This window comes from Cetorhinus maximus, chromosome 6, assembly GCF_964194155.1.
Source record: "Cetorhinus maximus chromosome 6, sCetMax3.hap1.1, whole genome shotgun sequence".
Lineage (NCBI taxonomy): Eukaryota > Metazoa > Chordata > Chondrichthyes > Lamniformes > Cetorhinidae > Cetorhinus > Cetorhinus maximus.
The window spans coordinates 104,493,266-104,510,618 of record NC_135884.1 but is presented as its reverse complement, the minus strand read 5'-3'; the positions used below and the strand labels follow the sequence as shown (position 1 = coordinate 104,510,618).

At 42.0% G+C, this 17,353-nt stretch overlaps 1 protein-coding gene across 2 annotated transcripts in view; it reads left to right on the top strand.

Annotated features, from left to right (window-relative positions):
• The first annotated feature begins 226 nt into the window (after positions 1–226).
• The window catches only part of lpcat2 (lysophosphatidylcholine acyltransferase 2), a 78,771-nt gene continuing 61,644 nt past the window's right edge, over positions 227–17,353 (top strand). Inside the window, exons 1-3 of one of the 2 annotated variants that reach the window (XM_078544244.1) lie at positions 227–438; positions 1,357–1,499; positions 10,316–10,536. In XM_078544244.1, the coding sequence (XP_078400370.1) occupies positions 286–438; positions 1,357–1,499; positions 10,316–10,536 (517 nt within the window). In that variant the 5' untranslated portion in view covers positions 227–285. Of the gene's footprint in view, positions 538–1,356; positions 1,500–10,315; positions 10,537–17,353 lie in introns of both variants that reach the window. The other variant, XM_078544246.1, reaches the window with a different exon arrangement.

Genomic DNA, 17,353 nt, shown 5'->3' with positions numbered 1-17,353 from the left:
CTATCAGGGCAAAAACATTAAATACTGCATGTTTGAGTTGCGGCATTACAAAGCAGACTGAGATATTGTTTAAGATAATTTAACCTATTAAGAGTTGTCAACCAATGCAATCCCCAGCCAGGGTCATTGCCTTCACTCTGCATCCTCCCGGGGCAGCGCGTGCGGGGCGGGGCGGTACCTGGTTGGGCCGCTCCGCGCATGCCCCAGGCGAGGGGGGCGGGGTCGATCTGCGCATGCCTCTGGTTGAGCAGCGCACGGTCTGAAGTGAAGCAGGCTCCAGGCGGGATGTCGGCTTCTTGCGTCGTGAGCGGGGGCAGGAGTAGATCCAGGTCCGTCAGCAGGGTGTTCCCTATGCCCAGGCAGCACTCGCTCTTCCAGCCGCCCATCCTCAACCCCTTCATTTATCATATCGAGCTCAGCGTGACGGACAAGCTCAAAGTAGGTGCAGAGTGGAAGGCGATTCTGTGTGTGAGGCAGCCGTTAGCGGCCAGCGGGGTCGTACTGTGGGATGAACACTGAGGATCAACAGAGTTCAGGGTCAGTAATGGGGTCAGAACTTGGGTCAGCAAGGTGCAGGGCTCTGTGGTGTCAGTACTGCGGGTCAACAGGGTGCAGGGTCAGAGTATGGAGTCAACAGTAGGGGTCAACAGGCACAGGGTCAGAGTATGGAGTCAATACGGGGTCAGCAGGGTGTGGGGTCAGTAAGGTGCAGGGTCAGAGTATGGAGTGAACACTGGGGGTCAACAGGTACAGGGTCAGAGTGTGGAGTCAATACGGGGTCAACAGGGTGTAGGGTCAGAGTGTGGGATTAGTGCTGGAGGTCAACAGGGTGCAGGGTCAGAGTATGGAGTGAACATGGGGTCAATGGTGCAGGGTCAGTACTGGGGTCAGCAGGGTCAGAATGTACTGAGGATCAACAGGGTGCAGGTCAGAGTGAGGTCAGTACTGGGGTCAACAGGATGCAGGATCAGTATGGGGTCAACAGGGTGGTGATGGGGCAACACTGTATGGTTAGTGTAGTATGGGTCAACATAGCAATAGTAATGAGGGGTTAGCGTGGTCCAGCAGATTTAAAACTGAGCCTGGAGTCAAGAGTGTGGGTGGGTTTGGTGACCAGTTGAGTTCACCATTGCCATGGTCAGCAGTTAGCTCTGTTTCTCTTTGTCTGAACACAGTTCTGTGGATTTGTGGGGCTTAGTTCCGTATGTTTTATCGGGTGTGTTACATTTTTCCTGAGTGCAGCACTTTGTGTTTTTTGGGTAGTTTTATTGTTTTCTGTTTATTTTTCATGGAAATGGTTTTCTGCTGAGTGCAGTGAATTGACAATCACCTAATAATTTTATTGTGCCTTTGTAGATAGCTCTGGCCAGCATCACTCTTGTACCCTTGCGCCTCCTGTGCATTTTCTTCATTGTCCTCGTTGCTTGGCCATTTGCGTTTTTAGGACGGATGTGCTGTCCGCTGTGTACAAGTGAAGAGCCAATTCCAAACTGGAAGCGGTAAGCACTGGTTATTTTTGGTCACAAACAGATATCAATTGCCAAAAAAGAATAGCATTCATTACCTACATGGAGGATGATCTTAAGACTACATATTTCTTCCAGCTAAGGAGTTGACTCTAACTGGCTGCTTGCCATGTGCAGTTGGTAGGCTGTTGTAATATCTGTTTGGGAGTGGGTGAGAAAGTGGAGTGAGATATAAGATCAGCCATGATTGTATTGAATGGTGGAGCAGGCTCGAGGGGGTGAAAAGTTTACCCCTGCTCCTTTTTATTTTGTTCTTATGAGTCTAACTGGTATCAAAGGTGCAATGATAGCTGAGCTCTGTGCATTCTCTGACCACACAGGTTCTAATCAAAATTTTACATTTCATGGTGGCCTGGTGGATGCCTGGACACTTGAAATGTGGCTTCACTTGAGGCTGGAATTATACTACACAGTGTAAAGTTCTTCTTGGAGGGATCACACATCACTTGTCTTTAGTCTGCTTGGGTTTCATTTGGGATTTGAAACTCCAGTTGCAGTTCTCAGTTTTCAAGTTAATCTATAACCAAAATTGCATTTGCATCAGTGAAAAAGTATTACAATGCCACCCAAATAAATTTAGCTCTTCAGAATATATTTTCTTGCCTCATTCTCTGAAGGTAGTGACTTGTGTTGGTGATGCCAACAGGATTTCAGTACCTCCCAAAAATAAATATTTTCCATAACAATCTAGGCATAGAATGCCAATGAACTGTGTGTAACAAGGTGGAGCCTGGTCTAATCCCCTCTTGTGTGCACAAAGCTGCACTTCCGATGTGGGCCTTAGATAAGGTAAGATAAGGAAGATGGGAACGGAAACCCAGGTTAGTTTCCAAGGTTACTAGATTAGTCCTAGATTACTGTGTCGTATCAAAGCAGTGATCGAATAATTAGTTTGGTTTGGCTTAACTGATAAAGTAGTGACTTCAGTGGCACAAGCTAAGCCTTATACAGGAGCACTGTGCTTTACTTCATAACTTAATCATTCAAAACAAATACTCCTTTTCAAGAGTTGTTCAAACCTAGAATCAAAATTAAGCAACATTCTCAAATGAAGTGAGTATAAATTCAGAAAATGCTCAGGATCTTCAGTATTTTGCTTTTTTGTAAAGTCAACCAATTTAGTCGTAAACTTACTTCCCTCCTCACGGTCAATTCTTAATAATAAAAATAATGCTGTCACTTCAGCCCCCATAGAGATTATCTGATAAAAAAACACCACTTGAAGAGTAATGACTGTGCTGAATAAACTTGGCATGTTTCAACAGTTACAACTCCTCATGGCATGTTATTTACCAAATGCTCTCAGAACTTTAAAGCTCGGACATTGAGTAGGCATGCAGCAAAGGATTGACAATCAGTACAGTATTATGGAGTAATTGTTAGGATCCAAAATATAAAATAATGGGATAATAAGTAAGCTAAAGTGATTAATGAACTGGATCTGTTGAAGAGGCGGTCAGACTGTCCTGTTAATTTTAAAATGGAATCAGGTGGTGTTCCGCTCACCCAAACTGGCAAGATGGGCTCACAGCAATGATGGGTGTTGTAAAGCCAACAGGGTCGTGGAGAACTGATCCTGCTCGGCTATGTGTATGTAAGGCCGTGTGGCAGCCTGAATCATGCAGGCCATGATTCGTGTCAAATATTTGTGGCCGTACAAAAAGGTTTGAAGATATGTACATTGAAAAAACTGGCCGCACACATCAATAAAATTTTACAGGGAAAGTTGGTGTGGAATTGGACTTAATGACAGATAATTTCGCTTGAACAAGATATGAACAGCTGTCTGAGCTGCCCTCAATAGTTGATGCACTTAATACAGTTTAAGCAGCAGCTTTGTAATTCGACACCCATGGCAATGGCAAATGATCAGCATCAATTCACATATACACACACACATGTATGTATGTAGATCTGCGTATGTATATGTAAACACACACAAATACCTTTTTGGGTTTAAGTGAATAATAATGTTCTCCCTTGTTATCGAGTCATGTCATCCAGATGCTTAACAGAATTCTACAACCATGAGAAAGGGAGCATAAGCCACTGCTCATGAACTGTCATGTTCAGCAAATGATTAATAACTGAATTCAGATGAATTTTATAAACCACTTGAAATTTGGTTTTGTGGCTGATTTCAAATATTTTTTTGATGAAATTGTTTACTTGCAAAAGCCTCAGGACATGTCAGCTAATATAGCTAGCTAGCATTGATGCATGTTGAGCTCAAGCTGTTCACCCAGTAGACTTTACTCTCAGTTCGCCATATTGGGTAATATGTTGTGCTCTCATTTGAATTGTCAATTGCGTGTCTTTGTCTTGGTCCCATTCTCCTTTTCCTCCTGTAGAGATTGAACCCCAATAGTGTATAGTGTTTTATTTTGCAATTTCAGGAAATTGCAAAGGTGGGAGCCAGGGTAATGAGAAAAGTTAGCACCAATTGTAAACTAGTATGTAATGTGTCTCTCACGCTGAGCCTCATTGCCGCTTTCCTTACCACTCTACTCTCTTTTAGAGAACTAGCTGTTCCCCTTTAGCTGTTGCCGATTTCCTGCAGCAACTCCATCAGCAGGAAATTGAAACCTGAGGCAGTCTTTTTGCACAGTTTTGGATATCTCATGTGTACCCTTCTAGTTGCACTATGATGGAAGAAAGTATTCTGCAATGATTCCTTAAATACAAAAATGATTTGAACATTTTATAATTGCTGACAACGCTTGTAAAATTGAAAGGGGAAGGGATTGTTGTAATCCTGACTATGGGTTACAGATAACTCTGCTCTCTTATTTCACCTCAGCTGTTTCATTATTACTTTGTACTCCCCTCAGCATATTTCAGCAAAGTCATTTACTAAAGATTTACTCCTTGCAAATCTTTTATTTTCTGATTCTCTTGTGAACTCAGAGTATCTTGAAGCGCATAACTTTCCTAATCTCTTCCCTCCCCTCACAACTCCAGCACATACACAACCTATGTATGTATATTAATGCTTTGTCAATTCCCTCAATTGGAAACAGCATGAACATATTTCAATAAATTAAATCTCAGATAATCCTGTTGGTGTCCTGGAAGGAATAAAAGATTGTAAGTTATTTAGACTTGACAATTATCAGAATCCAATTTGTAACATCATGGTTCATAAAGCTACAGCTCTTAAGAATTTCTTTTCTGCTGGATTTATACCAGAATATATTTTGATGTATGAATACTACACATGAGCTAATCTGTTAATCCTGGGGTGAGGTTTCCAATGTAAATGAGTGCTTTTTTCCCTTTTTCTCTCTCCCCCACCCCCCCAACCGAGAAAAAGCATGCAGGCATTGACAAATACAGTCATGATATTATAACACCTCTTGCCTCACACAACACAATAGAAACATATGTAGCCTGTTTCATATCCGTATGATAGCGGAGGTTCCCAATCCATATAGGACATAACAAATGTAGCCTCTTTACACCTTAAATGTGTAGCAAAATATTACGCTCCACTATAGGTGTATGCCTTTGTTGGAATGACTGGGTGAGCTACTAATGGCTCAAGAAAACATCTAATGGGTTTGCTTCATCCAGATATTGAGTGAGAGAGCAAATATGTAATCCAGCAAATAATTTTGAAACTGCGGGCAGAACTTTACGGCCTCGTTTCGGTGGGGACGGGGCGGTAAAATGCGGCGAGCCATTATAAACCCCATTGACTTCAGCAGGAACGTAAAATTCCGCTGCCGTAAAATTCTGCCCCGCATTTCTAATTTTTGGAGCAGTAGATGTAAATTAAACACTGAGCCACACTAAGCAATATTATGATAGATGGCTAAAAACTTGGGTCAAAGCGGTAGTGGCAGTAGAAATAGGCGGTGGTCATTCACTGTAACATACCCAGTTTTATACACTGATGTTCTCATTGCAACCTTACTCCAAAAATTCCTGCAAAAGTAATTTCAATATGTTGCAACACTACATTCAAATTTTTGGATTTGGTAGATGTAAATTTGTGGGAGTCTGACCCTGCTGAACTTATTTGACTACCCTAACAGGTTATGATTTTCTCCTGCTACTTGGCATCAGATCACTTTGATTTTCCTCACAACAAATATTAAGTTTGTTGGTCTGTAGTTTTCAGGTATGCGTCTTAACTCTTGTAAATGATGGTGTGATACCCCAGGACCTTTTCCCAGATTTAACTAGTGTATAGAAATGTCAAAGTTTTACTAATTCCAGTTGCTATCTCCTTTGTAACACAATGTGTTAGCAGTGCTTGCTGTATCCAAAACCTTTGTTTTAATTGCACCAGTGGCAATTTGATGCACCATGAGCTGTGTTTTTTTTTTAGAGGTGGAGACTTATCCAATTGATGGTTTATTGATAAAAGCAAAAAACTGCGGATGCTGGAAATCCAAAACAAAAATAAAAATACCTGGAAAAACTCAGCAGGTCTGGCAGCATCTGCGGAGAGGAACACAGTTAACGTTTCGAGTCCATATGACTCTTCAACAGCACTAAGTAACAATAGAAAAGAGGTGAAATGTAAGCTGGTTTAAGGGGGGGTGGTGGGACAGGTAGAGCTGGATAGAGGGCCAGTGATAGGTGGATTGGAAAGGTAGAGATTGTTTTATCTCTATCTTTTAGCCTATTTCGATCCCTTCCCTTCACCCTACCCCACCCCCACTAGGGCTATCAGTACCCTGCTTGTCCTGCTTTCTACCCTTAATTAACACATTCCTTAGATAATATCACCACCTTCAACACCTCTTTGTCCTTTTGTCTATGACATCTTTTGGCTATCTCCACCTATCACTGGCCCTCTATCCAGCTCTACCTGAGCCACCACCTCCCCCCCCTTAAACCAGCTTATATTTCACCTCTTTAATATTTTTACTTAGTTCTGTTGAAGAGTCATACGGACTTGAAACGTTAACTGTGTTCCTCTCCGCAGATGCTGCCAGACCTGCTGAGTTTTTCCAGATATTTTTATTTTTTGATGGTTTATTGAAATGTGCTTGACGCCTTATTGCTCAATGGATTATGCAGAATCAACTCATTTTGACATCTTGCTCCTCAGCCCACCATGCAACATTCTGGTTTATCATGCTTGGAGTATGCATTGATTAGGATTTTGTTTTTAAAAAGTCATAACCTAATGGGCACCTTTTTAGGCCAATGGGGATTACTCTGGTCTGATGGAAACTTGGGGTTAGCTAGATGATGTGGCTTGGAGCATATTATGAATTGCCGAGTGAGTTTGTTTCTATTTATTTAATCTTTAGGAAATTGATGTATCGGAAATTAAGAATAACTGTTAGTGTCAAGATTAAGGGAGAGTAGTTTAAAAGGATGACATTGTTGTACATTGTAGCACATCTAAGCAATTTTGAGAGTCAAAGAAGCATTTGTTTCAGAATTATTCCACTGTAAATACTTCACTAGTCAGCCTACTTTTGTAAATGATTTTTCATTTTCTAATATACATTTTTCTAGATAATTCCACTGTAGTTTCCATATTCTGTGTTCATTATGTATGTTCCAAATTAAGTCCAAATTTTAGATTGCACAAAAATATGCTGGAATATAGTTTTGTCATTGTCATTTTGTCATGGTATAGTCATTGTTATCTAGCTGGTCAGTAGATTTTATCAGTGCTTATGGATGCTATGCATCTGTTTTATTATTAAACATTTAGCACCACCAAATCTATTCTATTTTGTTCATTACTTTTGAGTTGAATCCATTAGCTCAAATGAAAATCAATTTATTGGAATAGTATCACGTAAAATTTCCTGAAGCTGTTGAATGTTTGTAAAATTTAAGGAGGATAATTCATAGGTAAATAATTCATAAATGGATTTAGTAATGTGACTAAGTTTTTGGCTGCATTATTTCCTTTTCAGAGACTGATCTATGCTTATGTGCCCAGTAACCTTTAAGAATGGAAAAAAAACATAAACATCAAATGTTTAATTGTCTTTTTATATTGAGTTGTATGATTAAAAGGTTAAAAAATCCTTTAAAGCATGCCTAAAACAAAACCCTCTGGTCTTTTACTGAAAGAAGTGAAGGTCAATATGTATCGACTAGTTGCACCAGATGGTTAGAGAGTTAATGCAATGAACATGCTTAACAGATTAAGCGTAATGGATTGGAAGATTTTATTTAGCTGTGTGTACATAATTTAATTACATATTTATTGCCTTGACCAATCGTTTATCTCTCCTGTCCATCCTCTTCCATCAGCAATTGTCTTTAAAATAGTGGTATAGAACTTCTGGGAACAGTGCAACTGGCAACAAATGGCAACAGCAATCTGTTTATACAGCCGTCACTTGACCAGGAACCAGTATAGGTCAGTGAGCACAGGGCTGGCAGGTAAACGGGACTTGGTACAAGTAAGGACATGGGCAGCGGCGTTTTGGATGACCTCAAAGTTTATGGAAGGTAGAATGTAGAAGCTAGCCAGAAATGTATTGGAATAATCAAGTCTGAAGGTTACAAAGGCATGAATGAGGGTTTCAACAACAGGTAAATTGAGGCAGGCATGACTCCGGGCGATCTTCTAGGGGTAGAAATTAGCAGTGGTCATTCACCATAACATATCCAGTTTTATACACTGATCTTCTCATTGCGACCTTACTCCAAAAATTCCTGGAATAGTAATTTGAATATGCTGCAACGCACACACCGTGCTGAATCAGGGGTGTCACAAGTGGCTCAGCCCAATGGAAGGCCCTGTAAACCTTGACTGCCATGATAAAAGCTTGTTGGGTAAAATTTGTTCTCGTGTCATTTGTTTGATTAAAAACTTAAAACTGTTTTCAGATCACAATTTTTATTGATCTGAGAAGAAAGGTTAATATTTCAGGTAGGGATCTTTTTCAGAATTGAGAAAAGAAAGTGGTTGAATGTCTTCCTTGGACTGACCTAAAGACAGGATGGAGAAGAGAGCAATGGCAAAAGATTACAAATCAAACATGCCATCTATTGGTGCAAAAAAAAAGTAGGCCTATGGCCATACTTGGTTTAAAAGAATAGAAGAATTGAAAGTTTACACACTCTGTGGGAATAAACATATAGGCGTTGCATCTTCTACGCTTACATCGGGGAGGCAGCTATAGGAAAGGTTAAGGGAGTGTGAATGAGATTGTTGTAAAAGCAACTGTATCTCCAGAAGATGTTTGTTGATGGGATCACAATGTAAATGGTGGAAGATGATCTGGGGAATGCAGAGGTGTGTGTATTGGAACTAAAATGGTTCTATCGCCCTTGTGGATGGGGAGGGCAGAGATATAGGAAATGGGTCAGTTACAATTATTACCCTTAAGACTTTTCCTCAATTGTGGCCGTTAGCGGAGAAAAAAGGAAGATGTTTCAGGACCTCTGGCATGGAAAATTGTCAGAGCAGATGCTGAAAGAAAAAATTGAACTGTTGCTGGAAGAAAGGTGAAAAAATGTCATGGAGAGTCTGGAATTATTCTATTAAACATCTGTGGAAATTTCATTGCCTGAGATGTAGTCTGGGAAGAGAGTCAGAGATAGACAACATAAAGGTGAGGGACAAATCAAAGGGGAATTGTAGTCATGAACTTCTCCAGATTGTTGTGGATATCGTTTAGTGTTTAGGTAAGACTAGATTTGTTGTGTTGTAGAAGAAGTCTTTTCTTTGGTAGAGTTGTGGGCTGTATAGGGATGTACTGAGGAGTTTACTTACAGCACATTTAAAGGTTTCCCTGTTCCCTGTTAAGCTGCATATATCTTGAACTGCTGGTCGAGGCAGATCCTGGTATTCTGATATAGAATTTATCTACACATAAAGCAGCAGAACTTTAAAAACCTGTCCTTTCCAAACCACTGGTCTGCTGAACGTCAAGCAAGACAAACTAACCAATAAGAAACAAAATCGCAAAGTGTTGCGATTTTAACTGACTTTTGAGTGTTGGTCGTTGGGGCTTGAGAACCATGTGGCCTGAGGACCAACAGTTGGATAGTCATCCCTTATAGGAATATAGATGAAGGTAAATAGAGTTATGCTAACAAAAGCAGAAAGAGGTAGCTCATGGTTTTGATAGCCTGTAAATAACATCTCCAAATGAAGAAAAAAAATGTGATTTAGACCACACAAAGCTTAACAAACCAGGCATGTGAACAATCATTAGAAAGACAAAAAAGGAACATGACTAACAAGCACTTTATGCCCATTTGCTTTGACCTGAGGAGTGGGTCCCGCAGGATGTTAAGATATCATTGATAATGCAATATGATCATGGCTTAGTTTATTTATATCTTTTGTAAATCTAAAAGGATCATTTGTATTAATATTGTGCTGTTGGTGGCTCTCCTCCCGATGCGGGGAGCTTAGTGCTGCCAGGACTAATAGAGGACTCCATGTCCTCAAGTGCCAGGCTATTCGGCCTCTTCAAAAATAGTCATAACTTCATTTTGAAATTCCTGGCATCTAATTTATTCAACTATTTTTCTGAACAGGTGGCGCATAGAGTTACTTATGTTACTTTCAAGTATATCACAATTTTTAAAAATTGGACTCCAAAATTTGAACACCACCTTTAGAAAAGTTTGATATTTTCTTTGTCACTATTAGTCTACGTAAGATTGTTTGTCAGGTGCCAACCTTGCAAAGGAGACATGAACACAAAATCTTCAATGTATATGGTTGTAAATGAGTTTAGTCTAAAATTTATTTTCTATTCTTGCCCTTCTCTCAGCAAAATAAGGTAATCTGTGTTCTTATTGTATAGACTGGAGGAAGTGCTAATTTCTTTCATCAATTTCATTTACAGCCGTGTTTCACGAGTTGTGTTGAAATCCTTGGGCCGTGCGTTTTTCTTCTGTATGGGTTTCATGCAAATTAAGGTGAAGGGAAAAAAGGCTGAGGCAACTGAAGCACCAATTCTTGTGGTTGCCCCTCACTCAACTTTCTTTGATGCAGTTGTGAATATCGTTGCTGAGATACCATCAGTTGTCTCAAGAGCTGAGAATGCTGACATTCCATTGTTTGGATGTGAGTTTTTAATTTATCATTGTTACTGTTGCACTTTTTGCTTTACATTCGCATTATAAAATGTTGTTAAATGCGTCGGTTGAAATTTTTGCCTGGGTTATCAGTACGTGATAACGAGGTAGCTAAAATGTAACATTTTAGAAGTATGTTTCTTGAAGTGTTGATATCTGTAAATAAAAATACAAGCCCACAGGAAAATGTTTAATACATGTTGAAGCTTTCTTGATGCATTCCAAACATAATTTCATTAAAATGTTGCTAAAAGGTCAGTAGAAAATGATAAACAAATTAAATTAGTGGAAACTCTGATCATAAGCAGTAGTGTGATAAATCTGTGTTTCACATGTGAGGCTCATTTAATAACTTTCAAAATAAACTAAAGGTAATTATACCCACCAATGGAGATGTTTATCATGTAGCAATGCTGCCATTTTGTAACCATTGCATATCTTAGTGTAACTATGAAATCAATTTCTTTCTCTTGATTTTTCACCCACCATGAATACATTTGTTAACAAAATTCTTTGTCACTCTCAGTAAAGAGAAAGAATGGCATTTAAATACATTCATTTTATTTGCAGTAACTAATTTAAACTTAATTCTTTGTGTTTGGCACCGATGTAATGAAAGTGCCAAGACTAAGAAAGGGTTCCAGTTCTTCAATTTTGTTGTCACCACCTGTGCCAGTGGGAGAGTTCTAGCTGAGACAAAGCACAGACATGAAGGCCTGGAAGGTATGTCTGCATCTTAAACCTACAATAGAGAATCTGAGCTTAAGACAAAAAGCAATTGGTCTTGTGTTTCGGCTGTTTTTTCTCCCCTCCATAATGTTGATCTTTTGCATAAGTATGTCTTTTTGTATTTTTTCTCGGGATGTGGGCATTGCTGGATAGGCCAGCCTTTGTTGCCCATCCCTGATTGCACTTGAGAAGGTGGTGGTGAGCCACCTTCTTCAATCGCTGCACTCTATGTGGTGTACGTACACTCAGAGTGCTGCTGAAAGGGAGTTCCAGGATTTTGACCCAGCAACATTGAAGGAATGCTGCCTGGGAAAGAATTAAAAAACATACTTGAACAAAAAGTCAACACTTATGGAGGGGAGAAAAACAGCCAAATGCGCCGGATCTATTGCATTTTGTCTTAGACTCAGATTCTCTGTTGAAGGCTTAAGATTTGGACGTACCTTCCATGCCTTCAGGTCTGTGCTTTGTCGCAGCTAGAGCTCTAGTCGGTAACAGCTGTTCCAAGTCAGGATGATGTGTGACTTGGAGGGGAACTTCAAAGTGGTGGTGGTGGTGTTCCCATGCATCTGCTGCCCTTGTCCTTCTAGGTGGTAGAGGTCGAGAGCTTGGAAGATGCTGTTGAAGGAATTTTGGTGAGTTGCTGCAGATGGTACACTCTGCTGCCATTGTGCATCGGTGGTGGAGGGAGTGAATGTTTAAAGTGGTGGATGGGGTGCCAATCCAGCGGGCAGCTTTGTCCTGGATGGTGTCAAGCTTTTGAGTGTTGTTGGAGCTGCACTTACCCAGACAAGTGGAGAGTTTTCCATCACACTTCTAACTTGTGCCTTGTAGATGATGGACAGGCTTTGGGGAGTCAGGATGTGAGTTACTCATTGTAGAATTCCCAGCCTCTGACCTGCTCTTCTAGCCACAGTACTCATGTGGCTGGTCCAGTTCAGTTTCTGGTCAGTGGAAACCCCCATGATGTTGATAGTAGGAGATTCAGTGATGATGATGCCATTGAATGTCATGGGGAGATGCCTAGATTCTCTCTTCTTGGAGATGGTCATTGCCTTGCACTTGTGTGGCGCAAATGTTACTTGTCACTTATCAGCCCAAGCCTGAATGTTGTCCAGATCTTGCTGCATATGGGTACGATTCCTTCAATATCTGAGGAGCCACAAATGGTGATGAACATTGTGCAATCATCAGCAAACATCCCCATTTCTGACCTTACGCTGGAAGGAAGGTCATTGATGAAGCAGTTGAAGATGGTTGGGCCTAGGACACTACTCTGAGGAACTCCTGCAATGATGTCCTGGAACTCAGATGATTGACCTCCAGCAACCACAACCATGTTCCTTTGTATTATGTATGCATAAGAGTTTTCCCACTGATTCCCATTGGCTGCAGTTTTGCTAGGGTTTCTTGATGCCATACTCAGTCAAATACTGTCTTGATGTCAAGGGCAGTCACTCTCAGCACACCTCTACAGTTCAGCTATTTTGTCCATGTTTAAACCAAGGCTGGAATGAGGCTGGCGGAACCCAAACTGACTGTCAGTGAGCAGGTTATTGCGAAGCAAGTGTTGCTTGTTAGCACTGTTGATGACCCCTTCCATAACTTTACTGAAGATGGAGAGTAGACTGATGGGGCAGCAACTTGCTGGGTTGCATTTGTCCTATTTTTTGTGGATGGGACATACCTGTGCAATTTTCCAGTTTGCCAGGTAGATGCCAGTGTTGTTGCTGTACTGGAACAACTTAGCTAGGCGCACGGCAAGTTCTGGACTACAAGTCTTCAGTACTACTGTCGGAATATTGTCAGGGCCCATAGCCTTTGCAGTATGCAGTGCCTTCGGCCGTTTCTTGATATTACGTGGAGTGAATCGAATTGCCTGAAAACTGGCATCTGTGATGCTGGGGACGCCTGGGGGAGGCCGAGATGGATCATCCACTCGGCACTTCTGGCTGAAGTTTGTTGCAAATTCTTCAGCCTTATCTTTTGCACTGATATGCTGGGCTCCCCCATCATTGAGAATGGGGATATTTGTGGAGCCGCCTCCTCTAGTGAGTTGTTTAATTGTCCACCACCATTCACGATTGGATGTGGCAGGACTGCAGAGCTTAAATCTAATCCATTGGTTGTGGAATCGCTTGGCTCTGTTTATCGCTTGCTGCATAAGCTGTTTGGCACACAAATAGTCCTGAGTTGTAGCTTCACCAGGTTGACACCTCATTTTTAGGTATGCTTGGTGCTGCTTCAGGAATTCCCTCCTGCACTCTTCTTTGAACCAGGGTTGATCCCCTGGCCTGGTGGTAATGGTAGAGTGGGGGATATTCCGGGCCATGAGGTTACAGATTGTGTTTGAGTGCAATTCTGCTGCTGCTGATGGCCCACACCGCCTCATGGATGCCCAGTTTTGAGTTGCTGGATTTGTTTGAAATCTATCCCACTTAGCACGGTGGCAGTGTGACACAACACAATGTATCCTCAGGGTGAAGATGGGACTTTGTCTCCACAAGGACTGTGCGGTGATCATTCCTACCAATGCTGCCATGGATAGATGTAACTGCGGCACAAAAACAGAATTACCTGGAAAAACTCAGCAGGTCTGGCAGCATCGGCGGAGAAGAAAAGAGTTGACGTTTCGAGTCCTCATGACCCTTCAGCAGAAATAACTGCGGCAGGCAGCTTAGTGAGGATGTAATCCCTCTTGTTGGTTCCCTCACCACCTGTTGCAGACCCAGTCTAGCAGCTATGTCCTTTAGGGCTCGGTCAGTAGTGGTGCTACCGAACCACTCTTGGTGATGGACATTGAAGTCCCCTACTCAATACATTCTGTGCCCTTGCCACCCTCTGCTTCCTCCAAGCGGTGTTCAACATGGCGGAGTACTGATTCATCAGCTGAGGGAGGACGGTACGTGGTAATCAGCAGGAGGTTTCCTTGCCCATGTTTGACCTGATGCCATGAGACTTCATGGAGTCTGGAGTTGATGTTGAGGACTCCCAGGGCGACTCCCTACCTACTGTGTCGTCACTTCTGATGGCTCTGTCCTGCCAGTGGGACAGGACATACCCAGGGCTGATGATGGTGGTGTCTGGGACATTATCTGTAAGGTATGATTCGTGAGTATGACTATGTCAGGTTGTTGCTTGATTAATCTGTGAGATAGCTGTCCCAAATTTGGCACAAGCCCTCAGATATTACAAAGGAGGACTTTGCAGGTTTGGCACAGCTGAGTTTGCCTTTGTCGTTTTTGGTGCCTATGTTGATGCCGAGTGGTCCGTCCGGTTTATTCTTTTTAGACATTTTTCATGGCTTGCTACAACCAAGTGGCTTGCTAGGGCATTTAAGAGTCAACCGCATTGTTGTGGGCCTGGAGTTGCATGTAGGCCAGGTTTCCTTCCCTAAAGGACATCAGTGAATGAGCTGGGTTTTTATGACAATCGACAGTGGTTTCATGGTCGCCATTACACTTTTAATTTCCAGATTTTTATTGAATTAAAATTCCACTGTCTGCCCTGGGTCTTTGGATTACTAGTCCAGTGGCAATACCACTGTAGCACCACCTCCCCCTTATCTAAATCTGGAATCCCAAAGCTGGTATCAATAATAGCAAACATGAAACCACTGGATTGTCTTAAAACTCCATTTGGTTCACTAGTGCCCTTTAGTGATGAACATCTGCTGTTCTTACCTTGTCTGGTCTAAATGTGACTCCAGCCGACAGCAATGTAGTTAACTCTTACCTAAAATAGCCTGGCCATTCACTCAGTCACATTCAAGAAGGCAGCTGGCTTTGAAATGAGGTTAGACAATACAAGTTGCACAGGTCTAAATTAAAACCAGTTTGGACAGTTTTGACCCAGTTCTAAATCTTGTTGATTCAAAGTATAAACATCTCTGATTTGGTGTCTGGTTCCTTAACCAACATCCAGTATTGGATGAATAGAAATTTCCTCCAACTATATATTGGGAAGACTGAAACCATTGTTTCATTCCCCTATCCACTGACTCCATCCCTCTTTCTGACAAATCTCAGACTAAACCAGTCTGATTGCAACTTTGGTGGTGTATCACCCTAGACTTGAATATAGGAGGGTTGATCAGTAAGTTTGCAGATGACACAAAAATTGGCAGGGTGGTAAATAGTGAGGAGGATAGCCTTAGATCACAGGAGGTCATAGACGGGCTGATCAGTGGCAAATGGAATTTAATCCAGATAAGTATTAGGTGATGCACTTGGGCAGGACAAACAAGGCACGGAAATACACGATGAATGGTAGGACTCTGGAAAGTACCAAGGATCAGAGGAACCTAGGTGTGCATGTCCACCGGTCCCTTAAGGTAACGGGATAGGTGGATAAGGTGGTTAAGAAGGCATATGAGATACTTGCCTTTCTTAGCCGAGGCATAGAATATAAGAGTAGGGAGGTTATGCTGGAACTGTGTAAAATGCTGGTTAGGCCACAGCTATTGTATTGTGTGCAGCTCTGGAATCTGCAGTACAGGAAGGATGTGATTGCAATAGAGAGAGCGCAGAGGAGATTTATCAGGATGTTGCCTGGGCTGGAGAGTTTGTTATGAAGAGAGATTGGATAGACTGGGGTTATTTTCCTTGGAGCAGAGGAGATTGAGGGGACACATGATTGGGGTGTATAAAATTACAAGGGGCATAGATAAGGTAGACAGGAAGGAACTTTTCCCCTTGGTGGAGGGATCAATAGCCTGGGGGCATAGACTTAAGGTAAGGGACAGGAGGTTTAGAGGGGATGTGAGGAAGAATTTTTTCACCCAGAAGGTGGTGGGAATCTGGAACTCACTGCCTGAAAGGGTGGTAGAGGCAGAAACCTTCATAACATTTAAGAAATATTTGAATGTGCACTTGTGATGCCATGGCATACAAGGCTATGGGCTGGAAAATGGAATTAGAATAGTTAGGTCCTTGTTTGACTGGTGCAGACTCGATGGACCGAAGGGCCTTTTTCTGTGCCGTAGACCTCTATGACTCGGATCACACATTCGCACCATCACTAAGATTGCTTGTGTCTACCTCCGTAGCAACACCTGACTTTTTCTCTGCTGCTGAAACCATTGTTCAGGCCTTTATTACTTCTAGACCTGACTATATTCAATTGCACTTCTGGCTGATCTCCCACATTCTACCCTTGTAAATTTGAGGTCTTTCAAAACTCTGCTGCCCATGTCTTAACTAGCACCAAGTCCCATTCACTGTACCCTTGACCTGTGTTGGCTCCCAGTCAAGCAGTGTCTTGATTTTAAAATTCTCATCCTTGTTTTCATATCTTTCCATGGCCTTGCCACTTCCTATTTCTGTAATCTCCCGCAGCTCCTCAATCCTACACAAAATCCGCACTTTCATAACTCCTTGCTTGGTAGTACAGAACTTGAATATTGCTGGAAAAAGAGACATGTCAAAGCTTTTTATCTTGCACACATCAGGATACTTTGCAAGAATATCGATATAAGGGGAAAAACTCATGCAGTTGAGTTCAGTTTTAATGACACAACGTATGCCCAAATAGATGGTGTTGCCAAGGGATCCCCTCTAGGCCCAGCTCTCACAAACACCTTTGTTGGGTTCCATGAGAAATGTGCCTTCGATGGAATGACACCTAACCTCCTACCCCTCACATCTTTCCAATATGTGGATGATACATTTGCCTTTATTTAAATCAGCAGCTGCGTGTAATAATTTCCTTACACGTCTTATGGGCTCCATCATGCGCTCAAATTCACCTTTGAAATGGAGCAGTCAAATGAATTCCCCTTCCTTGACGTACTAGTTGAGAAATCTGCCAGGGGGTACTCTACCACGGTCTACCACAAGCCTATCTTCACTGGCCAATATACGCATCGGGATTCTTACAGTTCCACACGCCATAGGATTGGGCTTATTGGCAACCTTATAAATAGGGCTCAAACCATTTGCTCGCCATACAAGCAGGATTATGGCTACCCTGATCAGATTATTTCACGCTTTATAAGATGCAGGCTCATGAATGGGCCTAAGGCCGTCACTTTCAGCCCTGAAAGGTGCCCAGTCTACCTCCGATTACCCTGGAAGGGC